The 27778-nt window shown below is 46.3% G+C and overlaps 1 protein-coding gene and 1 long non-coding RNA gene across 4 annotated transcripts in view; one reads left to right on the top strand and one right to left on the bottom strand.

The window, feature by feature from the left end:
* The window catches only part of LOC106739880 (uncharacterized), a 48177-nt gene extending 46094 nt beyond the window's left edge, over window positions 1–2083 (bottom strand). For 2 of the 3 annotated variants that reach the window (XR_009455594.1, XR_009455596.1), the window contains exon 1: window positions 394–2083. This is a non-coding gene — a long non-coding RNA (uncharacterized LOC106739880). The remainder of the gene's footprint in view (window positions 1–393) is intronic. The other variant, XR_009455595.1, reaches the window with a different exon arrangement.
* The window catches only part of NEDD4 (NEDD4 E3 ubiquitin protein ligase), a 127686-nt gene continuing 101929 nt past the window's right edge, over window positions 2022–27778 (top strand). The window contains exons 1-4 of the mRNA XM_014606090.3: window positions 2022–2130; window positions 22092–22165; window positions 26693–26771; window positions 27510–27548. Coding sequence (XP_014461576.2) covers window positions 2080–2130; window positions 22092–22165; window positions 26693–26771; window positions 27510–27548 — 243 coding nt within the window. The 5' untranslated portion in view covers window positions 2022–2079. The remainder of the gene's footprint in view (window positions 2131–22091; window positions 22166–26692; window positions 26772–27509; window positions 27549–27778) is intronic.

Here is a 27778-nt window from a genome sequence, read left to right as displayed (position 1 = left end):
TCTGCTCAAGTCCCTTCCAACCCTACCAACTATGAAACTAGACCCCAGAGAGAGCCATCACGAAGCTTGCAGGGTTGAGCAGCACAGCCCTACCCCCAGCCCAGCAAGTGGGGGGACTGCAGCTGCAGCTGCCATGCGCAGCTTCAATGGGTGAGCCCAGAGCCAGTGTGGGGCCCAGGCTGGCAGTGGGGCTAGGTTAGAAGCTGATGCTGAGTGTGGGGGGAAAAGTGGCCGGGCCTCTCACCTGCCCCGTGGTCCATGCTCCCTGCTGCAGCTGCTTGCAGCCCGTGTGGGCTGTGAGCAGCTACAGCAGGGAGCATGGGGCGGGGGAGGGGCTGATTTTCCCTGCGCTCCGTGCCAGCTCCTTCACCCCCCGCCCCTTACCTCCCTTACCTGAGGTTCCCATGCCAGGGCAGCCACATGGTCCCAGGCCAGAAGCCCCTGCTGGGGTGGCGGCTGGCTGGGCAGGCCCTCCTGTTGCAAGCCTGCCGAGGATTCCCCTGGGTCCTACTGCCTCTAGTTCCTGTCATTTTTTACAGGAACCAAGGACAGATGCATTTTAATTTTCAAAATCTTTTTAGGGGCCCCACGGGCCAGACAGAATGGCCTTGCGGACCGGATCTGGCCCACGGGCCGTATTTTGCCCACCCCTGTTCTAGGTACATAGCAAAAGTAGATGGCTAAACTACAAAAGCAACAGCAAACACAGGCGCTCCTCCTCCAAGCTGTAGAAAAATAGCAGAAACTGCAGGGTGTGCAATTTGCCATACAACAATAGTGGCAGGAAGCACAACTCTAGGAACAAGAACGTTACAGAAGCAGCTTGGACTGATGGACTCTGGAACCTTCCTGCTGACGGAGAAGATAACGGAGGCAGGTTGCTCCTCAGTGCGGAAATGCTAGGGCCAAAAGCCAGGTTGTGGTCTTTCCTCTGGATTCTCAAACTAGGAGTTGGAAGGAATCCACATGGGCAACTTGTAGTTTTTTTCTGACAAAATCAGCTCAGGCCGGAATGTTTGCAAGTACAGGGGTCAAAGTCCCTAGAAAAAACCATTATTAATGGCTTCCCTGCTATTGTTCCTCTTTGGCTTCCTGGTTAACTTGTCCATTAGAAAGCTACATTCCTTAAGCAACTCCGTAGACAGCCTCAAAACAGAATGAAGAACAGGTGCAAAACGAGCTATGAAGGAAACCGTGTTAAAGACAGACTTCCTCCAAGCACTCCCTTTCAGCGACCATGTGGGTACTGATGGATGGGGCACAGTTCAACCCAATGTGAATGGGCACCTGGCTTTTCAAGTAGTGTGAGGGAGGGGTGGAAACTGCCTGACCTCAGCTACACCACCCAGCCGCTCATTTTGTTCCTGAGCCCAGTCTATGCCACATCTGTGCTGCATGTTTGTATTTCAGACCGTTCCTCCCCTCCCCTTCCCAAACTGTTTGTTTGTTGGCTAGTTGGGGATCTTTTCGTGGGAGATGGAAAACAGCAGCAGCCTTCGGGCAGCGCAAACTGGATGACCGCCCAGGGCCCCACGCTTTAGGCAGCCAACTTTTTTGGGGGGTGTGAAGTTTTTGCAAGGAAGTGGCTCTGCACTTCAACCCTGGGCTATTTATGTCACACCCCCTCCCCCCAGAATATTAAAAAGATCCACGATACAATTGTGGTGGGTTCATATTTACCAGAGTCCATACCTCTCTAAGGGGCCCCAACCACCCCGAGGCGGGTAACTTCCTCCCCTGCTCTGAGCGTCCCCGCGGCCCAGGCCGGCTCGCCATGTAGCCCTGGGAGAAGTTTCTCCCGTAACGGCAGGGCTGTACCCTGGCCTACATCACCGCGCTCAGGCCTGAGGAGGGACGTGCGGCTCCGCGAAGCCGGGCGCGCTTTATCGCAGTCACGCAGGGACTGCAACAACAGAACCGGCGCCCGACGAAACGCCGGCTCCGCCCGCCGCAGGCCCCTGAGGGCGGCCGTTGGGAAGGGGCGGGGCCGGCGCTGCGCGCGGGAGGGGCGGGGCCAGCACGGCGGCGGGCGGGGCCGGGAGGGTCCCGGTGCCCGGCAGCGCCGCGCGCGGAGCTACCATGGCGGCTTCTCCCGTGGGGCCGCCGATGCTGGGGCTGGCGGGCGACGAGGTGAGGCCGGGCCCCGGGGAGCCGCCGCGATGTGGGATCGCGGCCGCCCGCTGCACTCCTGGGGTCCCTCGTGGGTGGGGGCGGGGGGTCCCTCCTGCCCGGGGGCGGAGCCTCCCAGCCGAGCGAGGGGCCGGGGCCGAGCGGGGGATGCCGCAGGGGCGGGGCGCGGCGCGACCCGGCGTGGGGTAGGGACGTGCCCTGGGGTCCCGAGGCGCCCCCCCCCGCCCCCCGGGGATTATTCCTGGCAGGTCCCAGGCGATGCCTGAGTTTCCCCCTGTTCATCGTCTGCGCGGGGCGGAGGAAGCGCGGGGCTGCCCGTGGCCGGGGTGCGCTCGGGGGTGCCGCCGCCTGAGGGCCCGGCCCGCCTGGACAGGGTCCAAGGGCTGGTGTCGGAGTTTGGCCTCCGCGCCTGCTGTTCTGGGTCTGCCTCTTCCTTTCCGATGAAGTCCAATTGCTGTGCTGGTCGCAGGCGCCTGGTGTAGCAAGTCCGTGAGCGGTTACTCCCCCGGGTTAGACGATAGCCTGTTGGGGCAGCTGCTGGCTGTCTGCGAAGGCTGCGGTAGCCTGTTGCGTGGCCGGCTCCCAACAAACCTTTGTAACTCTCTTTGTTACGGTTCAGTGAAGGGAAGAGGAAGCCTCTGAGTGCTGGGCAAACTGGAGGTGGAGTTTGTAGCTACATGGTGTACACAAGCGTAAGGATAAGTATGTAAGGCCCCTCTTACGTGTGAGGAGGGAGACCAGAGGTGTTGCGATGCAAGGTTACAAAGAGTGAATTGGGTAACTTTCTTCAAAGAGACTTAATTTTAGCATTTGAAAATTGTTCTGTGGGAGGTGTCTGCAAGGCTGTTTGAGAGCCAACAGGATATGTTGCCCTGCAGGATGCTTTCTTTGCCCAAGAGGGACAATGCTCTTCTGTTATCCTGTTGATGCAGGCCTGTGTAAATGGGCTGGCCTTCTATGCTTCGAAGGAGTGTGTAATTTTCAAAAAGTTTAAGTGTTAGCTTTAGTTTACTGTGGTAGTTGTCTGGTTTCTAAACTTGTGCGGTTTCTGGGGAAGTCATCATAGCTTTGAGTGTCTATCAGACTTAGAAATCCCGTTGGGTTGGGATTCTGTTAGCTGGTAGCACTACCTCTTATGTTTACTTTGCCCTACCTGTTACAGTGATTTAAGTTGCTTAAAACTGAGTTTACTAACCACTTGAATGAATGTTTTACCATGCTTCCAGTGGAAAAGTATCTTTCGTATATCAGTATAGGAAGAGTTAAGTCAAAACTGCAAGATCAAGCTGAAGAAAAATTTATTTTACCAATAGTATATTTTGAGGCGCTTTGGACAGTGGAAGTATCCCTGTGCTTTGGAGCAGATTCAAAATTTGGTGAGGTGGATGTCCTTTGTGCTAGGTATCTCTTACAGTCCCTAAGGAAATACTTCCAAATCTGACAAAATGACAAGCTTTGGGAAGTGCAGTTAGTGTGTGCTCAGACTTTGATTACTTTTTTTAAGCAAAAGAATATATCTGAAGATTCTTTGCTTACTCTTTCACACTTTCTATGTGTCACTGTCTGTGTGTTCTTTCCATGGAGAATAAGCATGTTCCAACCCTGGTCAAGGGATTTGCTTATGACTCGCTTTCCATTTTTCAAGGTATCCAGGCAGCAAGGCAGAATAAACTGTCTGGATGGCTGTAATGTAGAAGGGACAAAAGCTGGACTGTGAAAGGGGAAAAAAATAATTTAGGTTAAGGAGTCAGATGGTAGCAGGTGTGGGAGCTTGAGGAGACTAGGGCTGGTAGTGGGGAGGTCTGATACTAGGAAACAAAGTAAATGTGGTGAGGGAGAATAGGAGGCAAGTGTGTGGGTGAGGAGGAGAGAAAAGGTAACACTGATATCAGATGAGGAGATGGGAGAGAGGGGGAGTCAGGAGGTAATCCTGGCTTGACAGGATCATTACTGGCTAAGCCATCCCAGCCAAGCCTCTGCCTAACTTGATCTTAAACATTTTCAGGCATAGAGATTCCATTATGCTCTAGGTAGCCTGTGCCAATAGTTAACCACCCCCATAATGAGGAAGGTCTTCCAAATCTACCATCTAAATTTCCTCTGCTGCAGTTTGAAGCCATTGCTTCTAGTCTTTTCCCTTATAGTCACTGAGAATAGTCTATTTCCATCATCTTCATAATAACCCTTCAGGTAGCTGAAGACTGCTGTCAAGTCCCTGGTCAGTCTTCTCTTCTCCAAACCAAATACACCTGTTGTCATTAGCCTGTCTTCATGTTTCCCAGACCTCTAATCATTGCTGCTCTCCCCTAGGCTTTCTAATATATGCACATACTACTTGAAGTGGGGGGCTCAAAACTGGACAGTGCTCTAGATCAGTGGTTCTTAACCTTTTTTCATACTGAGACCCATTTGCAAGGATCACTGGCTTGTCCTGACCCACACCCCCCTGGCCCTGCTGGTGCCTAACTCACATGCCCTCCCCCCCCACCACCTGCCTTCCCTCATAAGAGAAAGGATATCTTTATGTTTAAGGCAGTTGAATGCTGTGTTGGCATATTGGATTCTGTTCCTGCCTTTGCCACAGATTGCTTATGTGGTTAGAAGCATGTAATTTACATCAGACTTCTTGTAAATGTTTATTAATATCATGTATCTCATTTTCTGTGTTTGACTTACAACCCTGAAGTCTCAACTTTCAGTAATGCTATGTGTTCAACACCCAGGGCTGTACTTTGAATATATCAAATGGTATGACTTGGGCACTCCAGATTAGTGGATACTTCTTATTAGAGGTGCACTGATATATCAGTTACATATCGGATTGGCACTGATAGCAGGAAAATTAACATTATTGGCAATCAACTTTTCTTGGCTGATGTGGCCAGTAATGTTGCCGATAAAAGCCCTGTGCATGCAAACAGCCACAATGCAGCATGCAGGTGGCCAGGAGCACAACCCAGCAGTGTGGAGCACAGTGTCCGGCTGGTAAGTCTGTTGTGAGGGGCTGGGGTGTGGGGGGGGGCACAGATCAAGGCCCCCATGGTGATGGAGGGAGTGGAGCAGGGGTAAGTGCTGCCCAGCCAGGGCAGTGAATGGGGCCCCAGAGCAGGACATGTGACAGAGCTGCAGGCAGCTCATCCAGGGGTTGCAGTGGGAAGAGGGAGTGGCTCCCCATCACTTCATGGACCCCTGAGGGAGGCCTAGGGGGCACGTGCACAGGGTGAGGGTGGACTGCCTGCTGTGGACTCGAGGCCAGGAGCTGCGCCAGCCTCTTCTCTGCAGGACGGGGGGAGGGGAGGTGGCTGGATTGGACTGGGCTAGGCTGGGGCTGTGTTTGGGGCAGGGTGGGTGGCAGCACTGGGGAGGGTGAGGGGGTGCTACAGGGAATTTTGCAGTGGCTATAGCCCTGCAACCCAACTTTTCCCCCAGTGTCTCCCTTGCTCTGGGCACTCCGCTTTGCTGCAGCTGAGCCTGCCTGCCCTGAACGCAGCCCTGGCCTAGCCCCCTGCCAAGAAGAGGCAGGCGCAGCCCCTGGCCCCAAGCCCACAGTGGGCAGCCCACCCTCACCCTGCACACACATCTGGAGAGGACACGTGTCCTCCGTGCCTGCCTTGGGGGTGTGCACAGCAGTGGGGAGCTGCCTTCCTCCCCAGCTTCTGTACTGCCTGCAGTGCTATCCTGCTCCTGGCACCCAGATTGCATCCACTGCCCCAGCTGGGTAGTGCCTGCCTCTGCCCCAGCCCCACTTCTTGCCTCACTGTGGGAGCCTTGATCTGCTGCCTCTGCACCCCTTACACCCTACAGACTTACCGGCAGGGTGCTGCTCTCCAAGTTGCTGGGCTGCATTCCTGTAAATCGGCTATCGGATTGGTATCAGCTGATATGGCTGGTTTAATAATCAGCTATTAGTATCAGCCAAGAAAATCTTTATCAGTGCACCTCTACTTCCTAAACTTAACTTCCAGTGCTCAATTCCTCATCTTTTAAAATAGAGTTAATATCACCTCCTCACTGGACAGGGTTTCACGAAGATGAAATTAACATTTGTGAAACATGGTAAAATGATGAGCACCAGGTAAATAAACCTGTAAGGTAAATAATTCCATCTTCCAAACAGGGTTTGAATAATGTGCATTAAATAAGGCTTGGGGCCATGCCTTGAGCAATGAGGAGAAAACAATATTGACTAGCTTGTTCATTAAGTATTATTCATGCTGTGTGCTATTTAAAGCAGGGGTCTTGCTGAAGAAGTAACGTTATCATGTCATTAAGGATTATAATAATTCATGTGTGCTGGAGAACAAGCATAAAGTTGCACAGGCAATTTTAATGTTGGAAATTCTTAGCTTTTGAATAATGAACATTGCATATTTAATAATCTTTTTTAGTGTTCCTTTCTGTATGCAGTTTCTGTGGTTTCCAAAACCTTTGTCTTTTTCTTTTTGTATTTAGTTACTTAACGTTTCAGTAAACAGTTTACAGGAGAAACTCAAATGAACAAATCATTCTCTTGCTAAGGTATAACACAATAGTGTAAGAAATCATATGGACTAACGTCTTATTCCAGTTGTAAACATTGAGCTAAAGAAAGGAATTACTTTAAAGTGCATTTCCCACCTACAGGACTGACTTCCTTTAACAATGTTTCTTGCCTGCAGCTGTTTAAAAATAAAATCACTTGGGAGCATTAGCTAATGCACAAAGGAAGAGTCTGGGCTGGACAGTGAAGTGATTGGTAACTGAGTTTGTTAAACGTGCTCAAGGCTTACCTATGTCAGAGTGCTGTTCTAGGTCTTGGACTGCCTCTGCCTACAAAGGTAGTGGCAATTCTGTTGATTCCCCCCCCCCCCCCCCCCATAAATGTGAATGCTGGGACAAGTGTTTTTGAATGCGGGACTTCCTTCAGGGGACCAGTAAAACTTCACCTTCATTGACATTGAGAGCTGTGTAAGATTATTTTTTGGGTCAAGAACTTGCTTTTGTTGAGTCACTTCAATTATCTTGCATCTCCCATTGTAATAGGTGCAGCATGTTCTAAAAGCAACCATAAAACAGGCCTCTCCTAAAAACTGAAGAAGGAGGTAGCTGTATTACCTCAGTGCTTAGCTTTTGTAACTAACATTTTACACTTAGGAACAACTTTTCCCTTCTGTATTCACATTTGAGATTTTATACTTTGCAAGATAAAAGTATTGTAATTTTACAGAACTAGAAAAGACCATTTCTAGGGGTTACAAAGCAGCTTGTCCAGAATGACAAGAAATCTCTTTTGAAGAATACGAATACTTACCTTCCTTTCTATTGGAAGACCAGGGGGGGGGGGCGGGAATAATAAAATGAAATTTTACATGTAGTTAAAAAAACCATAAGCCAAAATTGTTATGTTGCCAGCACTTCCTGATTTCTTTAGAATAAGAACACTTCTGTTTATCTGCTGTTTTCAGAGGGTTTAAGGATCCTGAAAATAGAAATTGAGTTTAGCATTCCTAGACAGTGCTTAGGCTGCCAACTTTTGGCCTTTCCATGTTTCATTTCAGGGATCAAACTAGTAATAGGCATTTGTGAACAAAAATACACTTCCTGCTTCCATATTTTTCATGTTTTTAGATCTTGTATTTGCTTTCCAGAGGATAGCCCTTAACTGAAAGCTGTTGCAAGTCCCACAGGATTTTTTTTGTGAACATCTGGCTTTTTGTGAGTTCTGGAAAGTCTTCTCATCCTTATATTCTTTAGCGCATGGTTCTAGGCCATTTGGTTTATGCTTATTTGGTCTGTTGCCAGCGAGCTAGAGTGTCTCTTGTCTCCCCTCTCCATTCCCTGAAAAAACAAGAAAACCCCTATGTTCTTTTTTCAGGGATCTGTTAAACAGAGATCAAGCTTCTCAGTTCATTATTTCTATAGCTGATATCAGCTAGGCTTCCTTTGCTTCTTATTAGCAGAATAATTCTTTTCTTTCCAGCTCCTTCTTTGTCTAACCCTGAGACAGTTCATTTCTTCTTCTATTTTTAACTCCAGTCCTGTGGTCTCCTCAGTGCTGTTATACTTGATGTTTACTCAGTCCACTTCTGTGTTATGTGGACAGTCAGAAAATACTTGTGCTTATTATGAAAAAGCTCTTGTCTTTCTTATAGGTGAGGAAGTCATAAGCAAGTAAAAGGTAACCAACCGAGGTAATCTTGACATTACCACTACCTCTGTGAACCAACAGGAAAGCTGTCGGTAGTGTCATAGCTTGTTCATAGCTTGCAAGCTAAGCAAACTCAGGTCTGGGTAGAGAGGCCTCCAGGGAGCATAGGGATGGCATTCTTTCCTAGGATCCATTACAGAAGAATTATTTCAGAACAGTACAAAAGGGCAACTCTTATTATTATTTAGGGGTGCTCTGATAGAGATTTTGGGGGCTAATATCAATAGCTGATTTTTAAGGAGCCGTATCGGCTGATACCAATCCAATTTCTGATACAGTTGCATGCAGCTGGTAAGTCTGTTGTGGTGGAAGGGGCATGGGGGGGAGGTCAACGCCCTCCATGGTGAAGGAGGGAGTGGGGTAGAGGCAGATGCTGCCCAGCTGGGTGGGGCGGGGTGTGGGATGGAGCCATGGCTCATCTGGGGGGAGCTCCTACTGCTGCATGCAACTTGGGAGGGTATGGGGGGATGTGTGCCCCCAGACCTGCACAAGGTGGGGTGGGTGGGCTGGAGCCAGGGCTGCACAGGGTTCTTCTTGGTGAGGTCTGTGCTCAGGGTGGGCGGTGGCAGTGCTGGAAGGGGGCTACAGCAAAATTTGGGGTAGCTGTAGCCCTCTCTTATAGCCCCCTACCAGCGCTGCTGCCGCCTGCCTGAGCCCAACCCCCACTGAGAAGAGTCCAGCGCAACCCATTCCAGCCCACAGCTGCAGCCCGCCTGCCCTGCCCAGCACAGATCCAGGGGGCACATGTACCCCCCCCCGACGAGCTGCAGCTCCATCCCACACCTGCCCCACCCAACCCCTGCCCCCCTATGCCCCTTTTTCCCCCCTCCCCTTCCACCACACCAGACTTGCCAATTGTACACAGCTCTGCTCCTTGCTGCCTGCATGCTGCTCTGCGCACTCATGGGCATTTATCGGCCAAATTATTGGCTGCATGGGGCTGATTTCCAATGCAGCCTATTTTCTTTATATTGGTGCAGATTCGATATCAGACTGGTGTATCAGTGCACCTCTAGTTCATTTTATGTAAATTAGGCTCAGATAGAAGTTGGAGCAGTCTGTTTACCTCAAAGGTAGATCTGATGGCAAGACAAAGACCCAAAGTCTCTAACTTGAAGTTAAAACTTTATTTTTTTAAATAGAGGACTTTTTGCCAAATTCCACCTAACATAGCATTATTTTTTTAACTCCCTCACCTGAGTTTTTAGTTTGACTTTGTTTCACTTTGTCCAGTGCTACCTGCTGAGTTCTCTCTCAGTTTTATGGAATGAGTTGTCATTTGACCCACATGTCACATGGTTGGTGGGAGGCTTCTTAAGGTTAGGCTGAATCTACTTTGGAGCTTTTTGGTAAGTTTTCCATTAGCAATTGAGCTATAGTGTAAGGAAGGTTCCAGGTGGCCACCTGTATGCCTTGTATTGTTTAGCCCTGTTCAGAGTAGACCTGAATATCATTTAAAAATGTGTTGCTGTAGGAGTACTTCAAAAGGTGGAAAAATTAACAGAAATCCTTTGTGTACACAAGGTCTCAATAGCCATCTCTTCTGTGGTGAAATAAATTTTAAAAAAATCCCACCACTTTTAAAGGTGATTCAGTTGAACTCCTGGCTGACACCAGTTGTCAGCTATGGTCAGAGCAGGGCTGTCCAAATGGTGACATACATGCCATACGTAGCCTTGGAGTGGTTAAATCATGGCAGTGCCCACATTAACTCAGTGAGTCGCAAAGTAGTCTGCAGCATACTAGTGTGCCAGGAGAGTGATGGAAGTGTGCCATGAAAACTTGTACCTTTTCAGTATTGGGTCTGCCTTGCGAAGCTATGTCATCTGGCCTATGGGGCTCCTTGTGTGTCTGGAAATTTGGCAGTGGTGGAACAGAGGCAATTAACACAGTCACTGCTCCTTTACTGCCAAATTCCAAACTCTGCGCAGTGGGATCAGGCTTGTGGTCGAGCTGCAGACTGTCCTGGCACTGCTCACCCAGCCTGTGGTGCTGAAATGTTGGGCACCATTGTGTAAGTCGTATATCTTATTTCTTCCTCCCTATAGTAAGAGGAGTTGGTTGAATTGTGGCTAGGGTCTCCTGTGGATCTGCTTTCAGGTTTTAGTGTAATCTATTAAGATTTATTAAAAAATTGACCAGTGACCTTTTGTTTCTTTATGGTATACAAAGAAGACCTCTGTTGTCTTAGATTCTACCATTTTAATTTTAGACACCAAGCAATGTTAGTATTATTTCCTGGGGACTGCTTGAGGGGAAATTTAGAGAGCATGTTCAACTCTTCCCCTTAATTGCCTTAATGGAAAAGGTGAATCGGTCAGTCATTTTTTTTTTCTTTGAAACACTCTGTTATCGTTTGAGGTGTATAAACTGTTTAACACTTGAGTAAATGCCACTTATTTACCACTCTCAGTGTGAAGTATTGTGACACTATAAGTCACCATTTCCCAACTTGCACAGTGCACCCCTGCGCAGGCTGTGGAAAAAGTTCTTAGGGGGACTTGTGCCCCCTACTTCAGCCAAGAGTGGCTTACGTGACTGCTGTGGGGCATAACCCCCAAAAGTTTGGAAAACACTGCCATATCTAATTTTTGGGTTACTGAGCATCCCAGTGCAGAAGAGCTGTATTCAAATTTGAAAGAAGCAGAACAGTATTTTTTTTCTTTAAATGGAAAATGTCAAAGACGTTCTTTGACTTGTATGAAAAAACAAATACTTGACTGATTTATATGGCTTATTAAAGCCTAGGTTGTCGAAGTGAAAGGCATGTTTTTGTCTGCAAAGGAGACACAACAGCCCACTTCCTGCTTCTCAACTCCTGTAATGCATATGTAATTGTTATAAAGATCTTAATTCATAATAACTCCAGTGGATAGTCTCTTGTGTTTCTGATAACTAAAGCACTGTTTTCATTGTTATAATATCCTTTGATTCAGCTTTGGCTAGCTGATTCTTGACTTATGAAATTGGAACAAAAGAATAACAGGATATGTTTACCCAGAGCAGTTGTTGGCTATGAACTAGGGTGAGGGCAGATTATTAGATATGACTTTAAAGAGGATGGTATGTAACTACTTGAGGAATTTGACATCTTAAGTACTTTTAAGTCAAATTTATGATTCTGATTTGGTGGCTTTTAATATCCTGTGTAAATGTCATAGGGTAGTTGAGGTAGCAAAATTGTGAACACTGCGTTGTGAATTAAAACCAGGTAATTTGTAGCTATAGACATTTTCATGCTGATAGTCATTTAGCATGAAATCTGTGATAGGCTCCCATCTCTCTCTCTCTCTCTCTCTCTCTCTCTCTCTCTCTCTGCTGTACTTCTGGAAAAAAATCTTTTTAGATGAATGTCAACCATATATATACAGGGGTGTAGGTTGTAGCCGTGTTGGTCTAAGGACATAGGCAGACAAGGTTCCTTGGGTGAATTTCCATCAAGAAGATACGTAGGAGAGATCAAACAACAACTGCGCACTAGAATGAACATACACCAGAAATCCATCAAAGACAGAAACACTCAATTACTGGTGGGGGCACATTTCTCACAGGAGGGCCACTGTCTCTCCAATCTCTCAGTCCTGATCCTCAAGGGAAACTTACACAACACTTCCCAGAGACGAGCCTATGAGCTCCATTTCATCAACCTCCTGGATACTAGAGATCATGGACTAAACACAGACATTGGATTTTTGATACATTATAATCTGCCTGGCAACTGACTCCCCAGCCCAGCCCCTGGCTTGTTTACTTTTCATTCCATCCAGGAAGAGCACACACCAACTGCTGCAGCTTCCTTAGCCTGACTAAGGGTTTTTGAACCCGAAAGCTTGCTTAATAACTATTCTCCAACCATTTGGGTTGGTCTAATGAAAGATATCAAATTCACCCAAGGAACCTTGACAACCATATATATAGGCATGCTTAGAATGATACTGCATATGATGCAGTGATACTGGACACAATGTGGCAATTTAAATGCCTGTCAGAGTTCATAGCTCAACATACAATCCTGATTATAAATGTTGTAACAGCAGATTCAAAGTGAATATCTCACTAATCTGAAGGGCAGATTCCACCACCACTGAAGAATGTTGGGAAGGGAAAATGGGCCTTACATCACCTCCTACAAGCTTCTTTACAGAGACTGGTTTGGCATGTCCTACAGTTTTCTGAAAGAGTAGAGTTAACTTGATGGTATTAACCTATTCCTTTTCCATCTGAATTTAGTAGTGATTGTCCCCAGAACGGTTTCTGCTTAGTAATTGATGCACTTTCTGTGCCAACTAATGCTTGAATGTGGTGAGGGTCTTTTTCCCTTTCCTGCATCATACTGCATAGAAAATGCCTTCTGTGTGGCTTAATTCACTAAGGTACTTTTACTGTTGTAGTTGAAATGATACTGTAAATCTCAAAGGACTTGGATACAAGAATGGCTTAAATCATGTAGAGTGAGGTAGTCTTTTACTTGACATGTGATAGAACCCTTAGTCCTATACCAAGAGTAGCACGTGTTCCGGTGGACAAACGGGGCACGTCCAGATGAGCATGCACATGTTTCCCTGGGAGTATGTAGCAGTGGCACATAGTTGTGCTGCTGCTTCTTGTTCCCAAGGACTACTCACGGACATGTGCTCTGGTACATGGCAAATTGCCCCAGGTGGGGTAGGAGAGGCTGGGGCCAGCACTTAGGCTGGCTCCAGCAGCATTACCTGGAATCCTGCGGGCTTTTGGGGGCTCCAGTGGCAGTGATCCTGCGCGCAGAGCCTGGCCAGCAGCCAGAGCATGGCTTTAGCCAGCCAGCTTCTGGTTTTGGGTGGCGCATGTAGCCACCATTTGTGCCACCCTGCTTTTTCAGGCACAGGCTTTTTTTGACATGAGGATCTCCCAGTGTCAAAAACCCCCTGCTATGCTGCAAATTAGTGCAACAGCAATCACTTGCATATGTGGTGCCTACAGTTTGTGGCGCCGCAGATGGGCCTGGGGCACCACATACCACATGTGCGTGTATGTCTGGATGTGCCCATGAGGGCAAAATTGTCAGGCTTTCCTATGGCATTGGCTTCTTCCTTAATTAGTCATTTGGTCTACTCACTGCTTTTCCACCCTCCTTTGCACCCTCTAGGTCACTCTAGCTACTTTTCTGACCTCTCCTGCCCTGAAGTCAGTGTCCAGATGTGACCACCTACTTCTAAATAATGACCTGCAGTCATATTCTGCTCTTTTTCTGCTCAGGCATCCCAGGGATCAAGAACCTGTAATCCTACTTGAACCCGTTGTCTCTACAACTTCTTTGTATCATCAAGGATGCCTGTTGTCCACCAGCTGGAAACAAGGCGTAGACTTTTTCACCTTCTGTGGAGAGGCAAAAGCCAGCAAGTACTCAAAGAAATCACAGGAATTCAGATAGCAACAAAGCAATGATACTTCAGAGAACCATTGGCATGCCTCCAGCAGCCAGTCCAGAAGCAGGGAGTCCCCTGGCCAATCGACAAGAAGGCCAGGGGTCCCCCAGCCTCCAGTGGTAGATCAAGGAGTGGAAGTGGGGGGGGGAGTCCCCCACAGCAAACCCAGAAGCACTGATGGCAAAACCTTCTCCGTTCCGCTGCCACGTACCCCCTGGGGGCTTCCCGCATACTGCTGGTTGACAACCCCTGTATTACAGTATTATTTTGAGATGAAGAATCTCGTGGTTGTACAAATAGGCAAGGGTCCTCAACATCAGCTTGCAGGATAGTTGCCATAGCTTGTTATTACAAGGAGCTGGACTGGATCTTGTCAGGGGTTGCCAGTATAGAATTGCACTTTGTGGCAGACTCTGGGGTAATCTCCATGAGATTGACTCAGCAGCACTGAGGACTCTGAGGGCCAAAATGTCTTCAAGTGCTAGGACCTCTCTGTAGCCAAGAGTCCACTTACTTATCCCAATGATACAAGGACCATACCTCCCTTGCCATTGAACCGATTTATTAGAGATGACTGGATGCTAATGGTAGGTATACATTGGGGCAGGCAATTATTTTGGGTGGAGGGCTGCTTAACAAGTTTTGGCAAGCTGTTGGGGCTGCATAGGTAGCCTCGCCCCTTGACAGTTGCCCTGCCCCCTGGTCACCATATGGGTGCTTTTGGGAGGGCGGGGGTTGCCATCTTGGAACCAGAAAAAAAAATAAATCATACAGTAGAAGTCAAATAGTTACCTTAATGTATTTTCATTTCATTACATAAAATATTTGTCATGACTTGTGATTGTGTACTGTATATAGAAGGGATTGCATAATAACTCAAAAATAAAGTCTCACTCTTTTATATTGTCTGTGTATGAGAGGGTTGTGAGAGGGTGTGGCTGTGTATGGGGGCATAGGGTAAGTTGGGGTGTATGTATATGTCGGTGGGGGTTGTGGTGGCAGGGTATGAGGTGTGAGGGGGTTGTAGGGACCCCCCCTCACTCCCCTCTGGGGTGTGCAGCCTCAGCTGCCAGCAGCAGCAAGGTGGGGAGGTCAGGGCACTCATGCCTGGCGCTGGCGCCTGGTGGGGCGCGACTCCAGCCTGCACTGTGCAGAAGGAGAGAGTGGAGCCTGCCCTATTGCTGGGGCTTTGCGCTGCATGCCTGCAGCTCCAACACTTACAGTGGGGGAAGCCCCGTGCTGGAGCCTGCTGCCTCCTGTGCTCCCTGCTGCACAGGTCCTTGTACTGTACCAGGAGTGGAGGGAGCCCTGCCCCCTGCTTCCCCATGGAGTCCAGTGCGGGGCTTCCTTGCTGCAAGTGTGGAGCTGCAGGCACATGGTGCAGAGCCCCTGTAATAGAGACGGCCAGTGCTGCGATGGGGGTGAAGAGCGTACCCCTGCACAGCCTGCCTGGCCACTTCTATTGCAGGGGCTCTGTGCCTGCAGCTCCACATTTGCAGCTGGGGTTGCATACCATGGGGGGAGTGTGTAGGGGGGGTCCCTACACTCCCCACCCTCACACCCACATCCTGCCCTGCTGACCTCTGTGCTTCCATTGCCCCTCTTGGTGCAGGCTCCATGTTGTGCTCCCGCTTCCACCCAGCTGCAACTCCACTCCCCCACCAGCCCCGCTGCTTCCCTACTTGCTGCTCCAATTTAGCAAGTTCCAGCTACAGCAGGAGCTCTGCTCAGAAGTTCCTGGCTGGGCAGAGACCTTCCACCCATGAGGGTGGGAGCGAGGTCCAATAAGGTATGTTGGGGGGTTGTACATGTGGGTGCCTCACTCCCACCCTCATTGGCAGAAGGGCTGGGCAGGGTGCAATTCGCTGGGGGGTGCCACGCGCTGGATGAAAGTGCCTGGCAGGCCACATTGGGTCCGAGGGCTGGATGTTGCCCATCTTGGTATACATGCTTTTTGGATTAGGTGTTCTTCCTTGCCAACACAGGACCAGCTGGTATCATGTTGCTGTGCCTGATGGCCATTATCATTTCTAGACATAAACAAATGCTCCTTTGTACATACAAGAGCAGACAAAACAATAGTGCAACCATGAAGAACCTATCAGACTTCCAGTTTTTACTGCTGGACAAGACTCAGCCCTGAAGGAGAGAACAGCTTTACCCATTGCACATGAGCCTCTGTACCTCCAGGGATTCTGAGCTTGCAATGAGTAAAATATGCTGGCTCACATTCAGCTTTTGTCCACTATAACCCCCAGATCCTTTTCTGCAGAGCTTCTGCTTAGTCAATTGGTCCCTGGCCTGTACAGGTACATGGGATTTTTCCATCCCAAAGTGCATTTGGGATGGGTGGAAAAGCTGGGTGGAAATGCACTTTGCATTTGTCCTTACTGAATTTCATGAGCTTCCTTCTGGTCTAGTCCTCAAATTTTCCTAGGTCACTCTGAATCCTAGCCCTTCCCTGCAGTGTATCTACTACTCCACCCAGCTTGGTGTCATCTTCAAACTTGCTGAGAGTGCACTCCATCCCATCTTCCAGGTCACTGATGATGATATTGAACAAAACTGGCCCCAGGCCTGATCTCCAGGGCACTCCACTTCATACCAGTTGCCAACTAGACATTGAGCCATTGATTGCTATCTTTGAGCTTGACGATCCAGACAGTTTTCTATCCACCTTACAGTCCATTCATCTAATCTGTATTTCCTTAGTTTGCTTCCAGGAATGTTGTGGGAGACTGTTGAAAGCCTTGCTGTTTGTTTAATTTCCCCTTCCTGTTTGTTTGTTTTTCTTAATCCTTTTGTTTGGCACTTTTGCCTTCATATTTGCACAGGTCTTCAAAACAAGCAAGGTTTTACCTTTGTTGAGAAAGAAAATACTTCTTGTAGCTCAAGAGTTTTTATCATTTCTTTCATCCATCATTTACAACAATCCACAGATGAATGGAGTTCCTATGCAGCAGCCCAGTGCATGCAAGACAGGTGGGCCAAATGCATCAGTGCTGCTGGTAGTTTACGAAGCCACCTATACAGCAGACAAACTTCTTCATAATGGGAAAGGCTAAATAACTACATACAGCATCTATACAGGAAGGTGGCAGTGGTAAAAATGATGACACCACCTGAGTGTTCATGGGGCTTATTTGCCCAAGCAGGCCAGTATATCTAGGCATATGAAAATACACAGAGGTGAAAGAGAGAATGAGGAGTCCACAAAGCAACTGTACACCCATAAAGAATACAAGGAATGCAAGCTATTTTTCTGCATTCAAATTCCTAGCTAGGTTGAGATTCCTACCACTGAGCCCTGATAGGAAACTTGGCCATATTACTAGGGAGGAGTATAAGACTATTACACAAGTGTGCAGGGAGAAAAATGGCAAGGTCAAAGCATGATTTGAAATGCAAGTAGCAAGGGAGTTAAAAACAATAAAACTGGTTACTACAACTATGTTGGAAGAGGGAGACTAAGGAAAGTGTAGGTCTGCTACTAATCACATAAATCAATCTAGTAATGAATGGTACGGAGGAAGCAGAAGTATTTAATGGTTTTGGCAGGGAGGGGGTTTTGATGTTTGTTTTTTTACTTCACAAATTAAGTCCTCTGTCAAATGAGAAGAGCAAATCATGTTTGAACAGCTTTATTTCTTTCTATGACAAGGTGACAGGCTCTGTGAATGGGGGGCGGAGGCAGTGGATGTGATATATCTTGAGTTTAGTAAAGCTTAACATTGTCATTCACAACTGTAATGTTCTCAGTAACAAGTCAAGGAAATACAATCTAGGTGAAAGTACTGTAAGGGGGATACATAACTGGTTAGACCATTGTGCTCAATGAGTAGTCATCAATGGCTGGGTGGGAGAAGGTCATGAGTGGGGTTTCCCAGAGTCTATCCTGGGTCCCGTATTGTTCAACATCATAATTAACGATTTGGATGATGGCATTGCGTGCATATTTAGCAAATTGTTGGGTAATACCAATTTGGGTGGAGTTGCAGACACTTTGTGGAGTAGGGCTAGGAGGGGATCTGTAACTGTTCATGGCTAGGGGGCAGGAGCACAGCTGCAGGCCATTAAGTGGTAGCCTCCCTGCTTGGAGCAGGGGTTGCAGGGGAGCTGATGAATGCCTGGCCTGGGGGAAGATAAAAGCTCTCAGAGTGGAGCTGAGGGAGAAGGAAGAGGGCAGCACCACGGAGATGGCTCTGAACTGTGGTGTCCTCTCCTGAGTCCGAGGAACCTTTGTTGATTGTTTGGTTGTTTATTAAAGTGCTTGCATTGTTATGCATGTTGTTTTCCTTGTGGGGACAAGTTTGCCCCAGGAAAAATAAAGAACTGAGTGACAACCTGCTACAGTATCATTTAAGTTTCAGACTAACTTTAAACTTTGATTTCAGACCATTTCTCCTGTTTAATCAATTAGATTAAATTTAACAAGGACAAGTGCCATGTCCTGCATTTGGGATGGAATAACTGAATACATAAATACAGCATGGGGAATGGTTATCTAGGCTTCAGCACTGCAGAGAGGGAGCTGTAGGTTAGAGTGGTCCATAAGCTGAATATGAGCCAGCAGTGCTGGCTGGGATATACAAGGGTATATTAATAGAAGCATCGCATACAAATCAAGGGCAGTAATTGTAATTTCCACACTGAAGGAGGGGTTTTATAAGCTTTTAAATACCTGAAGGGTAGCTATATGGAGGATCGAGATAGATGATTCTCTGTGTACTCTGTTCTCTCAGGGGAAGGAACAAGAAGCAAAGGTTTTAAATTTCAGTAAGGTAATTTAGGTTGGATATTAAGAAGAACTTACTAGGGGGTTGGTTAAGCATTGGAACAGGCTACTTGGAGAGGGTGTGGAATCTTCATCCTTGGATTTTTTTTTATAACAGGTGTACACTTGATTGTGATGGGTTAGTTGGTGATGATCCTGCTGTGAGGAGACTGGACTAGATTAAGGGTGTCGAACTCATGTGGTCCCATGGCTGCCAGATGAGGGTTACAGGGCAGTCTGCTAGTTCTGTGTATGTGGCATGCGGCACAACATGGAGTGCGTGCTGTCTGCAGCACACAGGCTGGGACCCAGTGCTTCAGGAAGCACAAGAGGTTGGTCTGGGATGCTGCATACAGTTACCCCATGTAATAGGTTATAGTGTAGGACACAGTACACAGCCTGATCTGGACCAGCCATGGAGCTGGCACCCAGGGCTGATCCAGCAGGGTACCACATGCAGTGTTTGCCCCAGACTGATCCTGTGTTGTGTGTGCAGTGTTGAGTCCACATGCAGCACCCAGAGCTGGGGTGAGGATGTGGGGTCATGGGTCATGTTTGACTCCCCTGGATTAGATGACTTCAAGAATTCTCTTCCAACCCTTCTATTCAATGATTCAGTGATTTTTTTTTTTTTCTGTTTACAATTTGTATTCTTGTAAGTGATCCTTCCCCTTGGTAGCATAACAGTGCTTTTTTCTCATCCACGAAAACATTATTTATTTCATAAGTTTGACATGTAAAAAATAACAAACAGTTGTACAAAATTTATTTTTCTTTAAGCTACTGTCCCTCAGCCATTTATATCATTGTAAGAAAGTGTATTACTAATAGAGAATTTTGAAATATGTAAAACCTAATACTTGGGTGGAAGGTCTTGCCTCTTAAAATTCCCAGTAGAAGTAAGCTCTGCATCCACCATTGTTTACAGTTTAATTTTAAATGTTTGGGTTACTTGATTTTCCATTTGAAAATGGTTTCCTATGGGAAAGCAATGGAAGCTTTTCAGCAGAAGTTAGGATTGGTTGGGTCTGCCTTAGTCAACTTGGTGAAGTTTGGTTCTGTTGACGAAACCAAATGTGTCTACATTCAGAGATTCCCTGTAGCAGCAGAACTGTTTCTTTCTGCTTTTTCTGAGGAAAGAAGGCTTCTGCTGGCAGCTGGTAGAAGGCATGTGTAGACCTGTCTGTGCTGACAACTACGTTGTCTTCAGCAGCTGGTGCACTCTGAGTTCACCTTGCCCCTGCCAGCCGAGCTGCTGCAGTGGAGCTGTGCAGAGTTGCCAGAAGCTGTATGTATGTAAACTTACTTGGACAGCTTTTTGGTGCTGCCCTTAGTCTGCTGCTAGTAGTTTTGGTGTCAGATATTCTGCTTCACAGTAGACAAGGCTCAGCTGTGTTTGCAGTTGCAGTGAGCTTGCTTCAGTGTTCTCTTCTGTGCCTCCTCTGGTGGTTTATTGTTGGTTTCAGCTGGTTCTGCATTAGTTTTTCCCTTTCTTAAAGAGAGCCCTCAATGATCTTTTATCCCAATAACCCTTCCAAGTAGCTGTGCTCACTCACCGAGATTCCAACCCCGGAATTTTATATGAAATGGCTAAAGCTGGCTTTTTTGTTCCTGTCCCTCGTTGCTTCTCTAGACTCTTCCTACCCATTTCCTCTTTGAGGAAGAGGAATATTCCCCCCACCCTCCCTTTCCCCTGCAGATAGACTTGAGTAGCAACACTGTTCTCTGGTATTTTACTACCTGCTGCTGATGGCTCTACTCAACCAACTAGATCAGATCAACTTTTTTTTCAACCACTCTGTCAACCTACAGCCTGTGGACAATATCTAGTCTGCTTGTCTTTTTTCTTGCTGAAGAAACAGGCTGTCTACCCTCCTTCACTACGAGTCTCCAACTTCTGAGCATTCCTAAGTTCAATACTTCACATGCAGGGCTAACTAAATAAGACTCTTCAGCACCAGGCCTCTTAACCCCCAAAATGATAGGCCATCTCTTTAGTTGATCATATGTAATTCTAAGTATGGCCAAGAACAGACTTGTTTTCATGGTATGCAAGTTCTTACTTCAGTTTAATATTACAGCCATAAAAGTGCATGTATAGTGTTCATACCATTTTGCATTTTTTTTCACAATAATTTCTGCATAGGTGTGGTCTCACACTGCATCCTGATGAGACTGTAATAACCCTTTATGTTTTAAAACTTTGTATTTGGCTTCTGCCAATAATTTTTTTTTGGGGGGGGGGGGCCAAAAAGTGTGCATATTGGAGTAGTAATTCTGGAAACCAAAAATATTTGGACTAATTAAAGCAGGGCTGTCAAACTCATTCAACCCTGTGGACTAGATGAATTGCATGGGGCTGGACCATGGGCTGACTTGGGCCCACAGACCTTCTTTCCCTTCTGTGGCATACCTGATCTGGCAGCTGCTCTAGCCAATCTGGACCCCATGCTAAGTGTAGTGTGGATTCTGGAGCAACTGAAATGGGCACCGCCCATGGGGCAACCTAGCCAGAGCAGCAGCTGTGCTGTATGCGGTGGCCACCCTTGCTGGACTGCACTGCATATGGCACCTGCTCCAACTAGCCCAAGATTCATGCTGCACACGGCACTTGCGAACACTGTGTGCTGAGTGGGTCCCGGACTGTCTGGAGCAGCTGCCAGATCAGGTATGCTGGGGGAAGGGGGAAAGAGCAAGGGGGCCTGGGAAGTAGCCCCACACTACAGACATGCACTGTGCTCCTTGTAGGTCTGATCAGGTGGGGATCTGCAGGACCAAGTTAGCCAGTGGGCTGTATGTTTGACACCCCTGAGTTGAAACCCAGAGAGAAGTTTTTGGTTTTTATTATCTCTGTCCAGGACTTTAAAAATTTCAGCTTTATCAGGAGAGAGGTAAATTCAGGTCTGTTGAACAATTGCATAAGCAAACTTAGTTTTTTTTCAGCATTGAACGGGAAATGCAATTAATTATTTTTACTTAATTCCTGCATTGATGTTTAATTAAAAATATCGTTTATACCAACAATATATAGAATAAGTTATGCAGACTGTCCTATTTAGCTTTGTGTTTCCTAAATTAATCTAGTATTACGTTGAGCTGTTGACTTCATAATATTGTGCTTTTTCCACTTTTCATAGATTACTCCCTTATCAAACAATTTAACAAAACAGCAATACTAATTCTTGTGCGTCTGTTTGGGCTGGATTTTTTTATTTTATTAGTTTTATGAAAGAAATGACTGCACCAAAATTTACTGTAATGAATGTCATTAATTTACAGAGAGGACAAAAAATAGCATAATATTTTTAGTTAAGCTTTGCAGAACCATTACTTGAACATAATCTTTTCAAGACTAGTAGTCCAGTAGTCATTTTTTAAATATGTAGAAGTATGTTACCCATCTACATGCAGGGACACAGAAGAGGAAATATCTACCTTGCATTCTGTGGTTTAGAGTATTCCTTATCTTGCAAGCTTTCTTGATTTTGCTACCCTGTATTTACAAATATCATTTGAGTGTTTTAATTTCATAGTGGTTAACCTGGCTATAAATTTGTTGTTTATAAATAACACGGCTTTATTTTCTGTATTTCAGGAAAATACACGAATTGTGAGGGTGAAGATTATAGCTGGAATTAGTCTTGCCAAAAAGGATATCTTGGGAGCAAGGTAAGGATATGTGGGTTCATTTGCAATGCTGTATTGTTGGCTTCATGCAAACTATATAATGTGGATTGTACTAACTAGAATATCAAACAGTGCTCCTGTTTTAATACAGTTGTACCTCTTCCATAAAAATTAAAATGTTTACTAATTGACAGTCTTAGGAAAAAAACTAAACTGGGGCTGGCCTAACCATGAAGATGCCCCTGTTCCTTTGGCGAAAGAATTAGCAGGGCATGGTGTGGGAAGGTTGTACTGGTACTGTGCATACTGAACCTGTTCAATAGTGGGTAATTTATACCTCTTCTAAGAAAGCTGAGGCTAAAGTAGTAATAGTCCAGCAATACCAGCAGCTATGGATAAAATGCTTACCTTTTTGCTTTTACAGCTTGATATGGCAACAGCATTTAACATGCAAAACTCAAATGGTAGGCCAAGGCATGCTACACTATTAATTATCTCTGTAGCTATTGTAAACCCAGTGAGGCTCAATCTTTTTCCGTGGCAGGCTGGATGGGTAGTGCCTGGTCTGACCTCAGGCTGGATCCTACCAGTGGTTTCAGTCCAGTGTCCAGGTCCTATGTGGCTAGGCCCTATAGGTCCATGCAGAGGGGGGTGGAGGGGACAGCTTGGCCCCACATGAGGGAAGGAGGTTTGACCCAGTTCCACAGGAGAGAGGCAGGTGTGCCAAATTCCGACACCCAAGCCCCACACACAGTCTGAGTCAGGCCACATCCCCCATTCCCCCTACCTCACAAGGCTGGGCCATACCATGCCCCCTTCCTCTTCTCCATGAACAACACATGCTCCTGGCGGCTGGGGGGCCATGGCTGTGCTGGAGGTGGCGGGAGTGTGGCAGCAGTAGCGGAAGTGCAGTGGCGGTAATCAGGGGGGAGGGCAGCTAGTGAGCACCAACTAGGGGTCAGTGACCACCCACAGATGCCATTGGCGGTGTGGGTGGCAAGCAGTGGCTGCCCGCAGGCACTGCCGACAGTGTCAGCAGTGCCTTTTCATAGGGGGTGCACTGCCACACTCAGGGGGTGCACATGCACCCCTTGCGCATCATCACTGCTCTTCTACACCCTCATGGGGAAAGGGGGTTGTGGCCCAGGCCTGTGGGGGGAGGGGAAAGGAGACACGGCAAGGCCCAGCTCCTGGGGCTGTGGGGAAGGGGGCATAGCATGCTTTCAACCAGGTATGCAGGGCTTGGGGTTTGGGAATTTGGCAGGAGGGAGGGTAGCCACTACTCTCCTACCACCAAATTTCCTAACCCATGGCATTCCCACGGGCTAGATGCCAAGGCCTCACAGGCTGCAAGTTGAGCACCCCTGTTGTAAACTATCCAACAGTCTGCAAATGTTAATTTGACAATCAGAGTAGGATGGAGTACAATGAGACAGAATGTGAATCAGAATATATTAATTGGAATACTTTGTAGGGGTCCTCGTCGAGTTGGTGACTGACACGAAACTAGCCTTTCCTGTTGTACAGATAAAGATTAGGAGATCTCATTTACCAGTAATAAGCTTATTACTGGTGTTGCTTACAGCTGTTTTGGCACATGCAAACAAGCCATTATTCTAGCCCTACTGTGACTTCAGTGTAATGTCAGAAAAATACCACCTTCAGCATGTTTGCATTTGCCTGTAAAACTACTCACCTCTCTTTACTCCTGCCTATTTTATGAAGCCATAGTTCCCTCTTATTCATGGTCTTGATACTTAAAGAAGGGCAGCTTTCTTCAACACAACATAAATGTTTGTTCAGCAATCTTATGATGTTGTCCTTATGGTAGACCTGTTCATGCTAATTAAAGCTATTCAGAACCTGAATATTGGATTTTCAAAACAGACTTGCTTCAGACATGCTCAAAACAGGCAAATGACTCTTGTGTAATTCTAAAGCATATTTTTGACAGACTAGCTTGTGAAAGCAGACAGATTCATTTTTCCAATGGAAAGCTGTGTATTAACTAGTCTTAGTTTAGATCTCTCTGTCTATGTAACAGCTGCTTGTCTCTTATTCTTCCTTCAAGTCTCTTCAAGGCATAAGGTTTCAAGGCACCCACTCACATTTTTATAGTGCAGTAAGGATGTTATGCCTATGCGTCCAGGATGTTACCTTAACAACAAACCTCTTGGGATAGAGGCCATGAACAGGCATTCTTTTCAGAACCTGCTGGCAGTGTCCACAGCTGATGCTGCCACCTGCCTGATGCAGCAGCCACTCCTGCCTAGGTCCACGGCTGCTGCTGCCAGCAGGTTCTGGGTTGGGGTTTTGGGCAGGAGCTTCCACTGGGCTAGGAGGGCTTCAGTGTCAGCTGTGGACCACATCAACAGGCTCTGCACCAGGGCTCCTGAAACTATAGGTAGCATCCACAGCTGATGCTGCCACCCGCCCACTGTGGCAGAAGCCCCGGTCAAGGCATGGAGAGTCTTAGCTGTTCTGAGACTCCAAGAAATGAAAGAAACTACAAGTGCGGCAGGGTGTCAATGAAAATGTAAAAAGGTAGAATTAGAAAGACAAAAGGTGAGGCAGAGAAGTGAAGTGAAGGGGAGGGGAGGGGAAGGGGGAAAAGAGCAGGGGAAAAAAGGCTGAAGGGAGGCAGTGCAGTGATAGGGTACAAGGCAGAAAAGAGGCTGTTGTTTGTTTCACTGAAACTTCCAGAACTGGATTAAACTAGTTTTCTTATGGACCAAGAATTGCAGATTAGTTAAAATTTATATCTTTGCGAAAGTAACGGCAATAGGGAGGGCTTCTTCACTCCTTTCCATGATAGAATGTGGTTTTAACCCTGGCTAACAAGGCTGGCTTATTCTTACTGATTGTGTCCAATTAGACAGATGGATCCTTTTCTCCATTCTGCTGACCAAGCCAGCTGCAACATCTGCAAACACTGGCATTATGGTACATCAATCAAGGACAGGTTTCAGGCCTCCTGTTACCACTTAGCCATAGGCCTTTTGAAAATGGCCGAGTTTGGCAGCAGCATACTCATGACTCATGTTACACAGGCCTACACACAGCCTACAAGTCTGGGTGGACTGGAGCAGAGGGGCAAACTCCTCAGACCAGGAACCCTGGCCTGAAGAGCAAATGGGGAGTGAGGATTGGCTGGGGATGCTCGAAGGATCATTGCCCTGCTGCTCCATTTCCCTCCTAGACCAGAGCTGGAGGGGAGCAGATAGATGTTCATTCTTGCAAGAGAGTTTGTCATAGAGGAGATCATCCAGGTTGACACCTGCAAGATCGTTCTCATGGAGGGGGGGCTTGTTTCCCCTGCAATAAATTGAATGAGCGTTTGAATACTTATATGTTTCTACCAGAATTGCTGCTTTCTCAGTAGAAGCTAACACCTGTATGTGACCAGAATTGGGTAATTATCTATGAAAATACTTTTAAATCCAGCTGATTGATTCATACATGTACCTAAAACTGGGTAGCTAAGATTTATTTTAAAAGTGCTACTCAAAGACTAACATGAGAACTACTATATTTAAATCTAAGATGAGGTTTTTCTCCCCAATCAACATGGGTGGAAAATAGTCCTTCATCTTAAATGTATGTGTAAAGTTGAGGGGAGGGGCTGGGTCAGGACCAGGGCCAGAGCCAGAGCCAAAGCCATAGCAGCTTTTTGCCCCACTCCCTCAACTTGCCCTCTGCAGTTCCTTCCTCCCCCTCTCCCTGCCTTTGCTGTCAGGCACAGCTGTGCTCTGACTCAGGCTAGATTCCTTCCCAGGCTTGGAATACAGGGAAACCTGTGCCAGTACTGCTGTGTGGCCCAGCAGAGGCTGTGCTTCCACATGCTATGCTCCGTGACCTAGGGGGAAACAGAGCCCAAACAGTTTGACAGTAAAGGGAGAGGGGGCAGAGATTGTGGGGTGGGAGTTGCAGGTAGCAGGGGTTCAAAAGACTGCAGGGTGAAGAAGTGAGGCAGAGAGCAAAGGGGCTGTCTGACCTTCCCCACCCTGCAGCCACTGCTTTCCCTGTTATAGCAGTGGCAGGAATGAATTTAAGACAACCCTTCAATAATTAGACTCTATACCTGGAAAATAATAACAGATTTATACAAATGTATACAATTTTCATCTATACAATCTAATTGTGGGGGGGGGAGTCTTCTTAAATTTAGGGTCATCTTGGATTCAAGTAAGTATGGTAAGTTTATCCTATACTAAGATATTAATTGGAAAAAATAGCTTGTTTGAAAACATGGAGCCACATGTGTTTTGATCCCACTGTCTCACAAACTTATGTAAATGTTTAGAAACTGAGCCAAACTACAGTGGGGTGCAGATCATGGAACAGAATGGTTAATATAGACTTGCTGAATCACTTGTGCTTAAATAGGTTTAACCTCTTAAAGTAGATATTAGACAAAGTCCATTATGCAGTTTAAGCTAAGCCTTGTTGTTTGAAAAGTAATTAGATTCCTCCATTTCATGCTTTTTACTTATTAACAAATGTAAAAAAATAACTCAAAATAATGTTGACAGACAGCATTTCTAACAGCTGACTTACCATTTTTTCCAGTGATCCTTATGTGAAAGTGACAGTATATGATCCAGTGGATGGAATACTTACCAGTGTTCAAACAAAAACTATTAAAAAGGTTAGCCTTTTCATCCTTCATCCTTATTTTTATCAGAATCCAGAGGAAAAAGCTAAGACTAAGGGAAGCTTGAGGTTTGAATATGATTGTTAGTAAGGGAGAACAAGGAGAGGGGGACAGAAGGAAGGAATGTTGTTGTATAATATACTGATGATAGTTATGAGGCTGTTTATGGCATTGCTAGACCACTGGTTTTCCAGTAAATATCTTGGTATCAAGGAAAAAGTGTAGTGTGGGTGCAGTCTTAAAGCTAGATCTTTGGTAGAAGGCCCTGACTCCATTGTGGGGCTTATGTGGAAAGTGTTCACCTCTTCTTCTTCACCATCTACCACAGCTCGCTCAAAAGTACTACTTCTGCAAGTACCTAGAGGGGAAAAAATAGAAGCTTTATACTTTAAGACTGCTAAGATACAGAAAATCTTTTGGATTTGGAAAGGAAAGTTGTTTACCAATCTAGCATGCACTCCAGATTGTCAGTCTTCAATATAAGTAATGGTAGCATACCGTGCTGCAAAGTTTTTTCTGCACTTTTTCCATGTGAACAGGCCAGAATCTATCAACGGTTGGGTGAGTAGGCTCCTTTCTGCACTGCAGTAAAGGGTGTGTTTGACTTACACCAGCAAAGTGAAACCTTATTTTTTTTTCATGTGTAACTAGATCGTCATATGAAACAAAATGGATGCAGTACTGTACCAAACAAATTCATTTAATCAAAGTGTTGTCTCTTTTTCTCTGTAGACCTTGAATCCAAAGTGGAATGAGGAACTTTTATTCAGAGTAAGTGTTTTTTGGTTTTTTTTTAAAGTTTGATTACATTACTGTTACAACCAAAAGATATAATCTGCAAAATACTTACCTGGAACACAATGAATATAGTAGAAGCTGAGCAACTGCACTAAGTGGGGCTGACCCCTGTGCAGTTATTAAAAAAAATAAAAATAAAAAATAAAAATAAAAAAAAATAGAAATGGCTGCTTTGTAACAGCAGGATGTAACTGTTACCTCTG

Source organism: Alligator mississippiensis, chromosome 11, assembly GCF_030867095.1.
Source record: "Alligator mississippiensis isolate rAllMis1 chromosome 11, rAllMis1, whole genome shotgun sequence".
NCBI classification, from domain to species: Eukaryota; Metazoa; Chordata; order Crocodylia; family Alligatoridae; genus Alligator; species Alligator mississippiensis.
This window is presented reverse-complemented; position numbering and strand designations above follow the sequence as displayed.